The sequence below is a fragment of the Helicoverpa zea genome, chromosome 30 (genome assembly GCF_022581195.2).
Source record: "Helicoverpa zea isolate HzStark_Cry1AcR chromosome 30, ilHelZeax1.1, whole genome shotgun sequence".
Taxonomy (NCBI): domain Eukaryota; kingdom Metazoa; phylum Arthropoda; class Insecta; order Lepidoptera; family Noctuidae; genus Helicoverpa; species Helicoverpa zea.
Window position 1 is genome coordinate 2,600,091 of NC_061481.1, and position 13,872 is coordinate 2,613,962.

The 13,872-nt window shown below is 37.3% G+C and overlaps 2 protein-coding genes across 5 annotated transcripts in view; both read left to right on the forward strand.

Moving 5' to 3' along the window:
• The first annotated feature begins 111 nt into the window (after positions 1-111).
• Positions 112-13,872, forward strand: part of LOC124644500 (xaa-Pro aminopeptidase ApepP-like) — a 47,245-nt gene continuing 33,484 nt past the window's right edge. For 2 of the 4 annotated variants that reach the window (XM_047183911.1, XM_047183916.1), the window contains exon 1: positions 112-213. The gene's annotated coding sequence lies outside the window, so the exon portion shown is untranslated. Of the gene's footprint in view, positions 214-12,531; positions 12,631-13,872 lie in introns of those variants that run through there. The other 2 variants (XM_047183912.1, XM_047183917.1) reach the window with 1 other exon arrangement.
• LOC124644502 (histone chaperone asf1) lies at positions 416-6,512 on the forward strand. The gene is made up of 2 exons (XM_047183922.1): positions 416-1,241; positions 3,348-6,512. The coding sequence occupies exon 1, from the start codon at positions 590-592 to the stop codon at positions 1,238-1,240; it is 651 nt and encodes a 216-aa protein (XP_047039878.1). The 5' UTR covers positions 416-589; the 3' UTR covers position 1,241; positions 3,348-6,512.

Here is a 13,872-nt window from a genome sequence, read left to right on the forward strand (position 1 = left end):
TTTTTCTGCGTATTGTTAAATATATAAAAGAAAAACATTTTTTCTGCAATATCTATTTATGTTCATAGGCATAGACAAAACAGTATAGCAAAGATAAGATTGATAATATAGTAATTGGCAACATTAATCAAAATTTATCTTTGTCTATGTCAGTCTATTTGTCATTTTGTGGGTGCTAAATTGATGAAAAACTAATAGAAAACTTCGGAAAATGTAAGTTTTTATTTATTTATTGTATCAGCAATGAAGGGCTTGTTCGAGCTGCCCTATAGAATTACTTTTCCAAGCAAAAATTATTAATTTTAAAGCCTTAATTTTTGATTATCATCTTCGCTGTCAAAGTTCTTCAACTTTTTAATTTTAGTACGTGTCATCTCCACCGCAGCGCTGCCTTCCATAGTTATTTTGATCACGTGACTATTTTCAACCGCCAAAATTATTGTCATTTTTTCGCCGACCCACAGAATTTGCTGTCGTTACGAGAAAACGGTTATTTTCCACATTATTTCGGACTAATTAGCGCTAGAAGTGGTCGAAAACGCGTGCTAGACATTTGTTTGAAGTGAATCAAAATTAAAATCGTGTAATCATGGCAAAAGTGCACATAACCAATGTTGTTGTATTGGACAATCCGAGTCCGTTTCTCAACCCTTTCCAATTCGAGTTAACGTTCGAATGTATCGAAGAACTAAAGGAAGACTTAGAATGGAAGATGATATACGTTGGTTCAGCAGAAACAGAGGAACACGATCAAGTTTTAGACACGATTTACGTAGGACCTATCCCAGAAGGCAGACACATGTTCGTATTTCAAGCCCCACCGCCGGACGTAACTCGAATCCCAGAAAACGACGCTCTGGGCGTTACAGTGGTGCTCCTAACATGTTCATACAGAGGCCAAGAGTTCGTTAGAGTAGGTTATTTCATTAATAACGAGTATTCAGAGTCGGAACCGGAGCTACGTGAAAATCCGCCTGCAAAGCCTCAATTTGACAAAGTAGTGAGGAATATACTCGCTTCTGAGCCTAGAGTGACTAGATTTAAGATTAATTGGGCGGAACCTGACGCGGCGGCGGCTGCGGACTCCGGGGACGGGAACTTAGAGACAACACATGCACCTAGTAATGATTCTTATGGAGCCTCGTTTAATGCTGATAGTCAGATCAGTGGGATCGAGTTCCAAGGAAGTTTGAGTGGTTACGGAGATAATTCAAATTCTATAGCCCCTATGGAGTGCTGAGGTGAGAGTTTCTTTTGTTTTTTTCTTGTTTTTTAGTGTTAAGAAGGTTTTGTACCACTTTGTCTGACTTTGTACTAACTGGGTATGTAAGTAGGTCTATGGTAAAGCTGTCTTACATTTACTAAGAAATTGATGTCTATGACATGGCTGTATGATGTGAACTGTGATAGTTAGACAGTTAATTTCACAGACAATGAAATTCTGTTGCTGCAACAAATACTGAAAACTAATGTACACTTTAGTGTACATTAGTTTTATATAGGCTTTATTTATAAAAACAAAACATTATCTACATTAAGACATCTCATATAAAAGGCTAAAGAATACTATTAAAGCGCATCTAAAGATTGGCTCTCTTTGCTGTCCCCTCGGTAATGTAAAAACTTTAGGAGGCTCAAATCAAATTGTTTATTTTGTAGAGAATATGGGTACAAAATAAGATGTTAAAATTTAAGTTCCAACTCCCATATAAAGACAATGAATTTTAGGCTATTTTATACACTATCAAATTACACAGAACCCTTGGTTTGCCAGTCACACTAGTTTAACTGAGTGTGATCTAGTTTGGTGTATTGCAGAGCACCTTATTCTATGGCATAAGAAATTCTTTTATAGACACGTTTAAACTCGTTTACACAGAAATTTTTCCACTCACAATAATGAGTCATTCCTTGAAAGTCATCAAGTGTATTTTTCAACTAAAGTTACTACTTATAATTGTACTGTCTGTTCCTTGCAGTTTCTCCCACTTAATTAACTACTTCCTGCACCCGAATAATTAATAGTTAAGAACCCATAATAGTTGCCCGGGTAACTGGATTGAGAGGGTCAGATAGGGCAGTCACTCCTTGTGGCACACTGGTACTCAGCTACATCCGGTTAGACTGGAAGCCGATCCCAACACAGTTGGAAATATGTAGACTAGGCAGATCTGAAAAGTCATATATTGACATAATAATCCTACCCATGGCATTTTCAATCATCTTTATAAATAGCTATGTCTATAAATAACAATTACAGTATCAGATAAAGGTTAATAAAACTTGAGGTTTTCTGGGCATAGACAAGGATAATCTATGTATATAAAAATGAAACCCGCTTACCGTTGTCACGACATAACATGAAAACGGCTTGACCGATTTGGCTGAAAATTAGAGGGGAGGTAACTTAGACCCGGGAGAAGGTTTTAGGATAGTTTTTGTCACCATCCGGCTACGGGACGCGCGTGAAACCGCAAGCGAAAGCTCGTACTTAATATTTATAGTTGATACTGAATCTCCTTTGAACATTACTTTCTAAAGAATTATATTCTCAAAGTCAGTTGCCAAAAAACAGCAGAAAAGTTAGTTTTGTTTTCCTGTTTTTATGGAAGTCTATACTTCTATCTATGTTAATAGATATACTCTTTATTATGACCACCAATTAAAATACAACAGCAAAAAACTAACCTAAGGTTTATAATATAATAATTTATGATTAAATAATTGAATACTTAAAATCACAAAAAAGTGTCAATGTCAATAATATGGTTGTCAGATTTGAAGTATTTACATAATATTTACATTAATTTTAAAAATTAAAAATAAACTTATATATACAACTTAAAACTAATACATTGCATCAAAAAATTGCTCCTCATCGCTATCACTGGGTAATGTACCCAGAAGGCTGGCAGCATTGCCACGTTGGATGGCAATGCTCAACCTCTGTGCGAAATAAAAGCCAGCCCTTGGGTCACGAGAAGTGTCAACAAGGCGCTTAGAATTTTCCTTCGCAAGCGCGTGAGCTGAACCTAAGGTTTTAAAGTCGGTGACACAATGGGCGGTCTTATCGCTAAAAGTGATCTCTTACAGACAACCTTAATGAAGGGGAAATATTTTTTTGATTGTACTCTAAAAGCTCCAAAAATATTGAACTAATTTGAAAACTGTCTTCACTTGTTAGGAAGCTAGACTATCCTAGAGTGACATAGGCTATACTTTATCCAGATATGGACAGAAGTTCCCACAGGACGCAAGTGAAACCGCGAGAATATAATTAGTATTATTATAATATTGAAAACATTATTGTTGACTAGTTTTATCATCCTATTTCTTTATTGTTTCAGATTACCAAATATTAGAGCTGATTGAATAGGTATCTGCAGAAGATGAAGTGATTAAACACTTTGTGCTTGGACTCGTAATCTTGTATAGTGTACACAATGGACTGACAATTTTAGACAGTCTGAAGTTACTGTTTAATAGACACTTATTTCTTCTTTAAGCTTAGAGCTCTGCCTCATTTAGACGCCATGGCGACGTCGCCGGCTACGTATCCAAGAAGTTAATATTGAAATGTATGATACATTTTATTAATTTTAAAAACTGCTGGGAGTGGTGACATAAAGGCGAGATTCCACCAAAACGTAACTGTTTCCGCACATTTGTTCGCGAACAACAAATGTGTACGTTACGTCGCGAGTCCACAGCTAACATGTGTTCGCGCACTACGGTTGCAGTGTCGCGGACATGTTAGTAATGTTCGCGCGCAATGTGTTACTGTTTGCTACAGCGAGTACACCACGAGATACAGACATGTGCGTCACAGTGCCTCACACCTGTGGAATCTCGCTTTTTAAATGCAGGCAAAACTAATTTAACTTCAAATTATGTATTTTATGTGCTCTTACCTTTTCTTTTTAAGGCTTTTTGATTTATAATTTCATTGTGTGTCTGATTTTTCTGCATGTTTGTTAATTGCAGTAGTTGTCCAAATTATAACTTATACGGTTGGCATATTTTTTTCTTTGAGTATAATAATTTCAAAATTACTGTATATTTGAAGTGAAAACTTGACATATCTACCCCCTTATGTTTCTATATTGGTTTATTTCTTTGTATCTTTCTTGCATGCATAATTTGTGTGATCAAAATTTATTTAAAGTATTTACTTAACTATATTTTTGTATTTTTATCGTCATTTCAAGTTTTTATTGAATAGTAACTTTGTTGACTGTTTAAAGAATTTGTATTTTTGTGATTAATTAAGCTTATTATGTTAATTAGGAGTTGTTAGCTTAATTTTAATAGTACAATAGAAAATTTAAAAGGTTAGGTTAGAAGACCTAAGCGGAGCGAAAATAATGTCTTCAGTTTGGTTTATACACGAGAAATATCAATATAATCTAGCTGAATAAATTATTTTATAGCAAATTAACTATTTGCCAAAAAGTACGAAATTAGTTGGCGAACATTTCAAAAAAAAAATTGCTTCAGTGCGAGTCCACAGCTAGCATGTGTTCGCGCGGCGGTTGCAGTTTCGCGGACATTGTAGTAATGTTCGCGCGCAATGTGTTACTGTTTGCTACAGCGAGTACACCACGAGATGCATTTGTGTGCGTCAAATTACCGCATAAAGAGAGAATCTCGTATTTTCTAAATCTTCTTTTGTGCTTTTAGATATTATACAGTACTTTTAGATATTATACAATTTGATTTACCTACATATTTCATTTTGTTTATAATAAATATCCAGTCGCTATTATACAATTTGATTTACCTACATATTTCATTTTGTTTATAATAAATATCCAGTCGCTCCGCTTATGTTAAGGACGCTAACTTAGGCGTGTTTTACCTAAACAATATTAAGACAAAGAGTAGAAAACTTAAAAAAAAAACAGTGACAAGGCAATAATCCGAGTAAAATATAAATATTATTATGTATAATTATGATTTAGCTGTATAAAAGTAAAATAAACGTGATTTTTTCCTAACCAATGTTATAATTGCCACAGTGTGTTTGTTACTCAGGGCTGCTATCTCGAATTTCGCCAAACCCGGACAAACATTAAAAAACCCGGACATTTGGGAGGAGTCCACATTTATTTTTAAACAAAACAAGACCTCATTTTTAATCCATTTACTTATTACCATATACTTAAATTCAGTCAGGTGCTTCCTTACATGAAAAGGGACACTTTTCTCTTGAAATCCCGCCTGGACGGCCTCCAAACGAGGATAAATCCGGGTAAACCCGGACGGATGGCAGCCCTACTCAAACTTAACGTAATATTTATAGATTAACGACTGTTTCCCATATTCTATCTATCTGTTAATTTGCTTACCAGAGATATAATTTTGACATTAAAAAGATATATGGATAGAATATTAGGGATTGGCCCGTTAAGGAGTCTAGGAAGTAGTTATCTCAAGGACGCGGGTGAAACCTCGGGCAACTGCTAGTAAATAGTACTGAGATATTTAACAAATAATTTATGAGATATAGTAACTGGTAAAACGGTTTCACCTATGTCCGGGGAGAACCACTTCTCGAGTAAAAAATTCTCACAGTTCTGATCGATCGATATGTATACCGAATTTCACTCATAGGGCACTGTAAGTTTTGTGCAGTTGACAGCTGCCAATTTTCAGGGGAAAATTGCATTTTGTATTGACTGACAACTTTCAACTGCACTAAGAAACGGTCATACTATAAATCGGTTCAATATTTTATCGGGAACAGACATTTTTTTTGTTTTGTGTGCTGATTATCAATTAGCATGTGTTTCTAAATTATGTATTTATAAACGATACGATATTAGGTATTTAAGACAAAATGCAGGCATTTCTGTATATGTGCTTTTTAGATAAAAGTTGTTTTGTTTCCACTGTAGGATGTCAAACAAAGTGACTTGCCAATTTGATTGTATTTTAACCGATTTCCCAAAAAAGGGAGTAGGTTTTCAATTTGGACGTTTGTATTTTTTTTATTTACATAGCTTGTAATAAATCTAGTTTTTATACTGTATAGTACAAATTCTGTTTTGAAAGTTTTGTGATGGAACCTATCTCATGTAGCAAGTAAGCTCGACTCATGTTTTTTTTAGTTTTTAGCACCTATGTGTTAGAGTGCAAATGTTTTTCAATAAACTTTTCCCATTTACACATAAAACCAAAAATTTGACGTCCTCCAATGGAAACAAATTCGACATTTAGTTCTCTTATGGCAAGATTCTACCAAAATTGTTCGCGCACATTTGCTCGTGAACAAATGTGTCCACAGCTAGCATGTGTTCGCGCGGCGGTTGCAGTGTCGCGGACATGTTAGTAATGTTCGCGCGCAATGTGTTACTGTTTGCTACAGCGAGTACACCACGAGATACATGCGTGTGCGTCACAGTGGATGTATCGAAAAATTGTAAATGGTTGTAAATAATTTGTACTCTCAATAATGTATTTACGTTTAAAATAACATAACTTAATTAATAAATATTTTAGTTTTAATAACATTGGTTTTGTTTTATTTTTTTCGCTAACTAAACTCCATTTTAGTAGGCACTTATTCCAGCGTAGACAAACTGATATTAATGTGCTTAATGGACGTCGTACGGGTCAGTCAGAAGCCAGTGAGTCTGACACCAGTCTAACCAAGGGGTATTGGGTTGCCCGGGTAACTGGGTTGAGGAGGTCAGATAGGCAGTCGCTCCTTGTGGCACACTGGTACTCACCTATATCCGGTTAGACTGGAAGCCGACCCGAACATAGTTGTGAAAAAGGCTCGGAGGATGATGTAGTTCTGATGACAATACAATAATATGGTACTGTTGAACTGTTAGAGTGTGTGTTTGGACTCGTTAGAATAGAAGTCTTGTAATTATTTTTACACATTTATGCAAGCGGGTTTTTTAAATATAATGTTACCATCATCCTCCGAGCCTTTTTCTCAACTATGTTCGGGTCGGCTTCCAGTCTAACCGGATGTAGCTGAGTACCAGTGCTTTACAAGAAGCGACTCCCGGTTACCCCTTGGTTAGACTGGTGTCAGACTTACTGGCTTCTGACTACCCGTAACGACTGCCAAGGATGTTCAATGACAGCCTAAATATAATGTTACCAGCTTACACATATCCACATAGACCCAAAACCGAGCCTTATTTTCAAAAAGGATCAATACAATCCACGTATTTATCAAAATGACAGATTAATATTTTAAACACGCTGACCTTTCAGTAAAACGTGGGCGGGTGAGGCGTGGGTAAAATTGTTACCGTGTAGGAATATACATACGGTGAAAATCTGTACTTATTATAAGGAAAATATGATGATATTTGTAGGATTATACCTACCTGTATAATAAAATAAACACAGCTTCCGTCAGCGTTTTTACTCGTCTCCCGTGGGAAATACCTCTCGCGCCTGGATAAAAGGTTATACCAGGCAATGGTATATAAAAGTTCCCGGAACTACAAAACTACGGACAACAGCTAGATTGTATTAATATAATAAAGAGGATAACATTTTGTTTGTGTGTAAAGGCTTCGAAACTACAAAACAGACTTGAAAGAAAAGCTACACTCTTCCCGAGTAACTTAGGTTAAATATTATGCCAGGTCAGTCAATATTAATTCTAACGGTTATTGGGTTGCCCGGGTAACTGGGTTGAGGAGGTCAGATAGGCAGTCGCTCCTTGTGGCACACTGGTACTCAGCTGCATCCGGTTAGATTTCAAGCCAACCCCAACATATGAAAAGGCTAGGCAGGCAGGCAGCGGTTAACTTTGTTTCGCCCGCGTCCCGTGGGTAGGTACTACTGCCCGTACCGGAATAAAATTTAACCTAAGTTACTCGGGAAGAGTGTAGCTTTTCTTTCAAGTCTGTTCTATAGTTTCGAAGTCACAAGTACAAACAAAAAATGTATCCTCTTTATTATATTAATACAATCTAGCTGTTGTCCGTAGTTTTGTAGTTCCGGGAACTTTTATACCCGGTCAAAATAGTCCATGTTTTTCGGGGATAGTCCAGCTCCCAACAGTGAAAAAAAGAATCTAATTGTTTCAATGGTTTGAGAGCTTTGGGTATCTACCACCTGAGAAAATTTCAAATGTCTATCGCGATTCATAAGATACCTACAGTAGAGTTCTGTTTCTCACTTTGTGTACGGTTCGGAACTCTAACTTAACGCCGTGTATCCCGGCCTTTACTGCAATTACACGTGGCTACCTATAAATAGCTTACACGAGTCTGTTTCGAACAAGGAGAAAAGAAATATAGTGGAGATTCCAAAGGCTAGTATCTAGGTCTGCCGCTTTCTTCTGAGTCAAATAACATACGATGTTCATGACAAAAACGATCAGTTAAGAGTGAACTAGCGAGGCGTTCGAGTAGCTTGCCATATCTGTAGAAGTTTTTGGTTTCACGAAAAATGGGCGGTGTCCTAAAAAGGCGTATAAGAGGAGCTAGTAACGTTCCTCGTCCCCCTCGCACCCGCATGTTGTCGTTACTTTCTTAGGAGATTTTGCGTTATGACGTCTCCGCTAGTCATTTTGTTTTCCATGGTTCCTTGTTTATTCAGCAACTGACTGTCAGTTGTTTCTCTGTCTGAATAAGTTATTTCATAACTTGATTTTAGCTTGCGTCCTTGTATACGCTGAGTTGTTACTTTGGACAGAATAATGCTAACTTTCTTTTGTCATTGGTAAAATTTACGTGGTGGCTGTTTTTTCGTGGGTCTGTGTGGATGGTAACTGGGTCCCTAATGAATAAATACTAAGCAACTTTTTTCTGTTTCTTTATTTTCCGTGGTTTGATTGTACCCTTTGCTATTAGGAACATACCACGGAATACCTATGGCTATATTTTGTTAGGGTAAGGTACGGGAAGTAGTTTCCAAAAGCGGGTACAAGGCTCGGGTTACCCGGGTAAGTAGGCTGTGAAGGTCAGATAGGCAGTCGCTTCATGTAAAACACTTACTCAGCTCCAACAGGTTAGACTGGAAGCCGACCCCGACATAGTTGGGAAAAGACTAGGCAGATGACTTGTGGAAGCTAGTTTATACTTTTCAAATTTCAGTTTTATTTCCTTACTAGCTTTCGCCCGCGGCTTCGCTCGCGTAGAGTTCGGTTGTATCGCATTTCCAAGAGAATTCTTCAAAAGATAAAAACTATCCTATGTTCTTTCTCAAGGTCAACTCTATCTCTGTACCAAATTTTATTAAAATCAGTTCAGTGGTTTAGATGTGAAAGCGTGACAGATAGACAGACAGACATAGTTACTTTCGCATTTATAATATAAGTAGGGATATGTTACCAACAATGAAAGTTCAGTACATATTAATATGCACTCGAGTATAAAATACACATAGCAGTGGGTGAGTGTCGTGGGCCAACGATGAAAAGGTCATGATCCCTCATTACGGATCAAAGGATCCGGTGGGAATTTCAACTTGGTATTTTTAAATGCCATTCTTAACAAAAATATGTTTAAAATGTTGTATCTACCCGAAGCTTGTATCTAAGGTGTATTTAAACGCCACACACACAAGCTGTAATATAATAATATTACTTATGTCGGAACAACTTTTCACACACGGTCGGTTAGCCTCATGGTAAGTTATTAATTAACTTGTGTTATGGGTGCTAATACAACTGATAAACTACATATATATACGTATTTATAAATGCATATTGTGACACCCAGACCACGGCCAACAAGCATGCTCATCACACAAATGTCGACCGAACCGGGAATCGAACCCGGGACCTCAGGTCCGGCAGCAGTCCGGCATGGTAACCATTGCGCCATCGAGGTCGTCAATACTTACTTAATTCTTTCACATGAGTAAAAATTAATCTGCCTAGCCTTTTCAAAACTACGTTGGCTTCCCGTCTAACCGGATGCAGCTGAGTACCAGTGTGCCACATGACACGACTGCCTATCTGATCTCATCAACCTAATTGGGCAACCCGATACGTCTTGGTGAGACTGGTGACTGGTCGTCAGACTTTCTGGCTACCCGTAACGACTGCCAATCATTCCCGTCCCGATAGGGTCCCGTCTTACCCTTTGGGTACGGGATCCTATCGTTTTCGGTCCTCTGTCCGTACGTCCGTCCGTCTACCACCAGGCTGTATTTCATGAACCGTAATAGTTAGAGAGTTGAAATTTTCACAGCGTATGCTTCATGCATTCAACAACAAATACTGAAAACTAGAATACAATAAATATTTTGGGGGGCTCCCATACAATAAACGTGATTTTTTGCTCTATATTCTAAATGCATACCTACACACATTCAAACAACTAAAAAAAAGACCGGATTACCAAACGCTGATATCTAAAAGAACTAACCAAGTCCCAGTACCACGCACCATCTCCCTCCTAGCCAGAAGATGCCCTACATACCTGCACACTACAATATTCAACAACGTCAACCGTAGTATATCCCGCAGCACAAATGAACTTCCGTATTTCGCATGCAAAAAGGTGATCAAGAAATTGTTAATGGAACTCACATACGAAGAAACCGAGAATATTCTCACCGCTTCATCAACACTTGAAAAGACACACTAACTCACACATACCCTCACAGACACCACCCACACACAAAACACACACAAAACCAACCATCACACACAAAACACGAACACAAACACCAAACATCACACACAAACACCAAAAACATACAAAGATCTACCTATTAGCTAAAAAGAAGAGGATTTCATTTCTTTTTCTTTTATTCATGTTATTATTTTATTTTTATCCTTTTCTTTTTTTTGAACTTAATTGTCCAGAGAAACAAAACAATTAATTTGCACGAAAAAGCAGCTTATGTTTTCAGCTTTTGACCTCACTAACCTAATTCAAATTTTATTTTATTTTTATTACTTTAATGTCCAGAGAGAGAACTATTTATCTGCAAGAATGCGATTTATGTTTTAGTTGCTGATCTCCTTTAATATATGTTAATTTAGTTTTATATATTCCTAAGTGTCCACCGATTACATACAAAATAATGTTAATGTTATTATCTGACCTACAATCAGAGTTTACGCATAAAAACACAATGTAATTAGAAAATAGGTCCCCAAGATACAGGCACAGCCTAGTTTGGGGACCACAGAACTGATAAAAATGACTCTAGTAATATAGTTACAGTTTACCTTTATTGTAATCTACCTCATAACATTAAGAAGTGATTTGTGAATGTAACTGTGGATCAATAAACGAATTTATTATTATTATATAATTTATTATTATTATATTATTATATCGATAACGGCAATAGGTACCTAGATACGGTCAGTGGCGGATTAACCCTATAAGCACAACAAGCACGTGCTTGGGGCCCCTGTTCTCCAGGGGCCTCCATCCTCTGCTGGCGTTTCATTTTATACCTACATTTTATCGAGATTCATCCACAATATATCCGAAATCACAAGGCGCGAGCAGTTCGGGAGTGACCCTTCATACACCCCCGCCTCTAAACTTGATTGGTCGCAGTGCTGTAGATTGTTGTACGATCGCAGTGATTTTTTTTTTCAATTGTGCAGTTGTTATACAATTTTTTTTCGGCTTCTACTCATCGTTGGGCAAAGAATTAATAGGCAACGATAGCGTTCCGAAGTCGCTATCGTACAGTCGTTGGGAAGCTCACGCTGTAACTACGAGTGCAATATAACAAACATATCCGAAAATTTTGGATGCTTTAGATCAGTGGTCCTGGTGGTGGTGGGCTGGTGGTGCCTGGAGGCATTCCAAGTGGTCCGCGGACCACCGGTTAAGTCCGCGGACGTTGTTATCGATCTTACGTTATCCATCTTACTTGTCCAACAGAAAGAAATGAAGGTTTGAAATGTAGCCCTTTTACGAAATTTTAGTTCTGAGTCTTAAAACATAATCAAGATTTCCCGCTCGCTTCGCTCGCGTTTTCAAAAACTATATGTCCTCGTTTTTACATTTGTCAACAAATTAAAAGTTAAGTACGTTTGGGCTACATTGTACGTAATTTTGGTTCTGAGTTTATAATAAAAATAATTAAAATTTCGCGCTCGCTTCGCTCGCGTATTCAGAAACTATGTGCCTTCGTTTTTGCATTTGTCAACAAACAAAAAATTAAGTACGTTTGGGATAAATTTTACCTCCGTACGAGTCCGAAAAAAATTTCGCGCTCGCTTCGCTCGCGCATTTGAAACTACATGTGCATCACTCTCGCTTTGCTCGGTCAATTTCTTCAACCTTCTATTTCCATTTAAGTAATAGGGGGTCTACACAGGCTCTGTGCTTAGGGCCTCGGATACTCTTAATCCGCCACTGGATACGGTTTTATAAATAATGGTACGGCACCCTTCGTGCGCGAGTCCGACTCGCACTAGGCCGTTTTTTTTATTGTCCAGGTAGAGGTAATTGGTTCTTTTGGGTTAGGAGTGCAACCGCAGGGCACAACTAGTAGTTTTAGCAGTTCTATAAAACTCAAGTAAATCAATGACAATGTACACAGATAAGTAATAAAATAAAAACGTTAGGTACCATTATTTACATAGGTATTACGTAATAGCTCTGTCTTTCCATTATCTTTTATCATTTAGTTATTTTTTATCTGTTTGTACCAGCGGTTGTGTCTCTGTATCAGGTAAAATTAGGTTTCATATTTCATCATTATTATTTCATTTTCTTTTATAGTTCATTGACCTTGTTACTTGGTTAGATGTTGTCTGTATGTACTTTCTAAGTATATCTTAGACACCAATGACTGTGTTTCGGATGGCACGTTAAACTGTAGGTCCCGGCTGTCATTGAACACCCTTGGCAGTTGTTACGGGTAGTCAGAAGCCAGTAAGTCTGACGCCAGTCTAACCAAGGGGTATTGGGTCGCCCGGGTTGAGGGGGTCAGATAGGGCAGTCGCTCCTTGTGGCACACTGGTACTCAGCTGCATCCGGTTAGACTGGAAGCCGACCTCAACATAGTTGGGAAAAATGGCTCGGAGGATGAGGATGATGACCTTGTTACCCGAATGTTAAAAGTATGGTACTTAGACCAATTGTAAGCTGCGGGATTGTTCGCGCGAGTTACCGCGGCCCTGGTACATAAAGGGCTTAAGAAGGAACATGGTGGGTTTTAGTAAGTAAGAGTCTGACACTCCCTTACGCTGCACCCACAGCGCAGGCGATTTGAGGCCATCTCACCATTAAAATGTATTTAGGTCGTCGGTATAGGTAAAAACTAGAATAAAATAAACGTTAAAAAGCTAGTTATGTATAGATAACACAAATACACCTTTTATACAATGTCTATTGTATTTTTATTGAGTTTTATCGTTGAGGCGTGGTCTCACCGACAGCGTCTATAGTTTGTAACCTATTTCTTCTTTCCTAGCTGAAGCATTGGGATAATGTGATTTATTTATATGATTTGTAATTTCATAATAGGGTTGTTTCCAATTTTCGGAAATCTATTTAGATAGCTTCTAAATAATTTTAAGATCACTCTCTCTTTCATTTTTCGTCTCAAATCTTTGTATTTTTTATGTATTACATTTTTTTCTATTTTTCTTAAAATATTGCTCAGAAAACGCTAGATCACGTGACTGTGACGTCAACGTTCTCTGTTCATTCCTTTACATTAAAGTACAGTCAACTTCAGGTCAGTAGTAACAGTTTTATAGAAAAATCGTACTTATTACTATTGAGTTAAGGTGCATGACAGTTACCACTGATGTGCGGTCTACTGTACATCTGACGAGAAAAAACGAACATACTAACTAATTGATTTCTTAATTTTAATAATGTATTTTTACAAAATAGCCACAAAAAGTATAATATTTTTTACATGTAAATTATTTTTATACATTTAGCACAAAAATAAGATAACTCA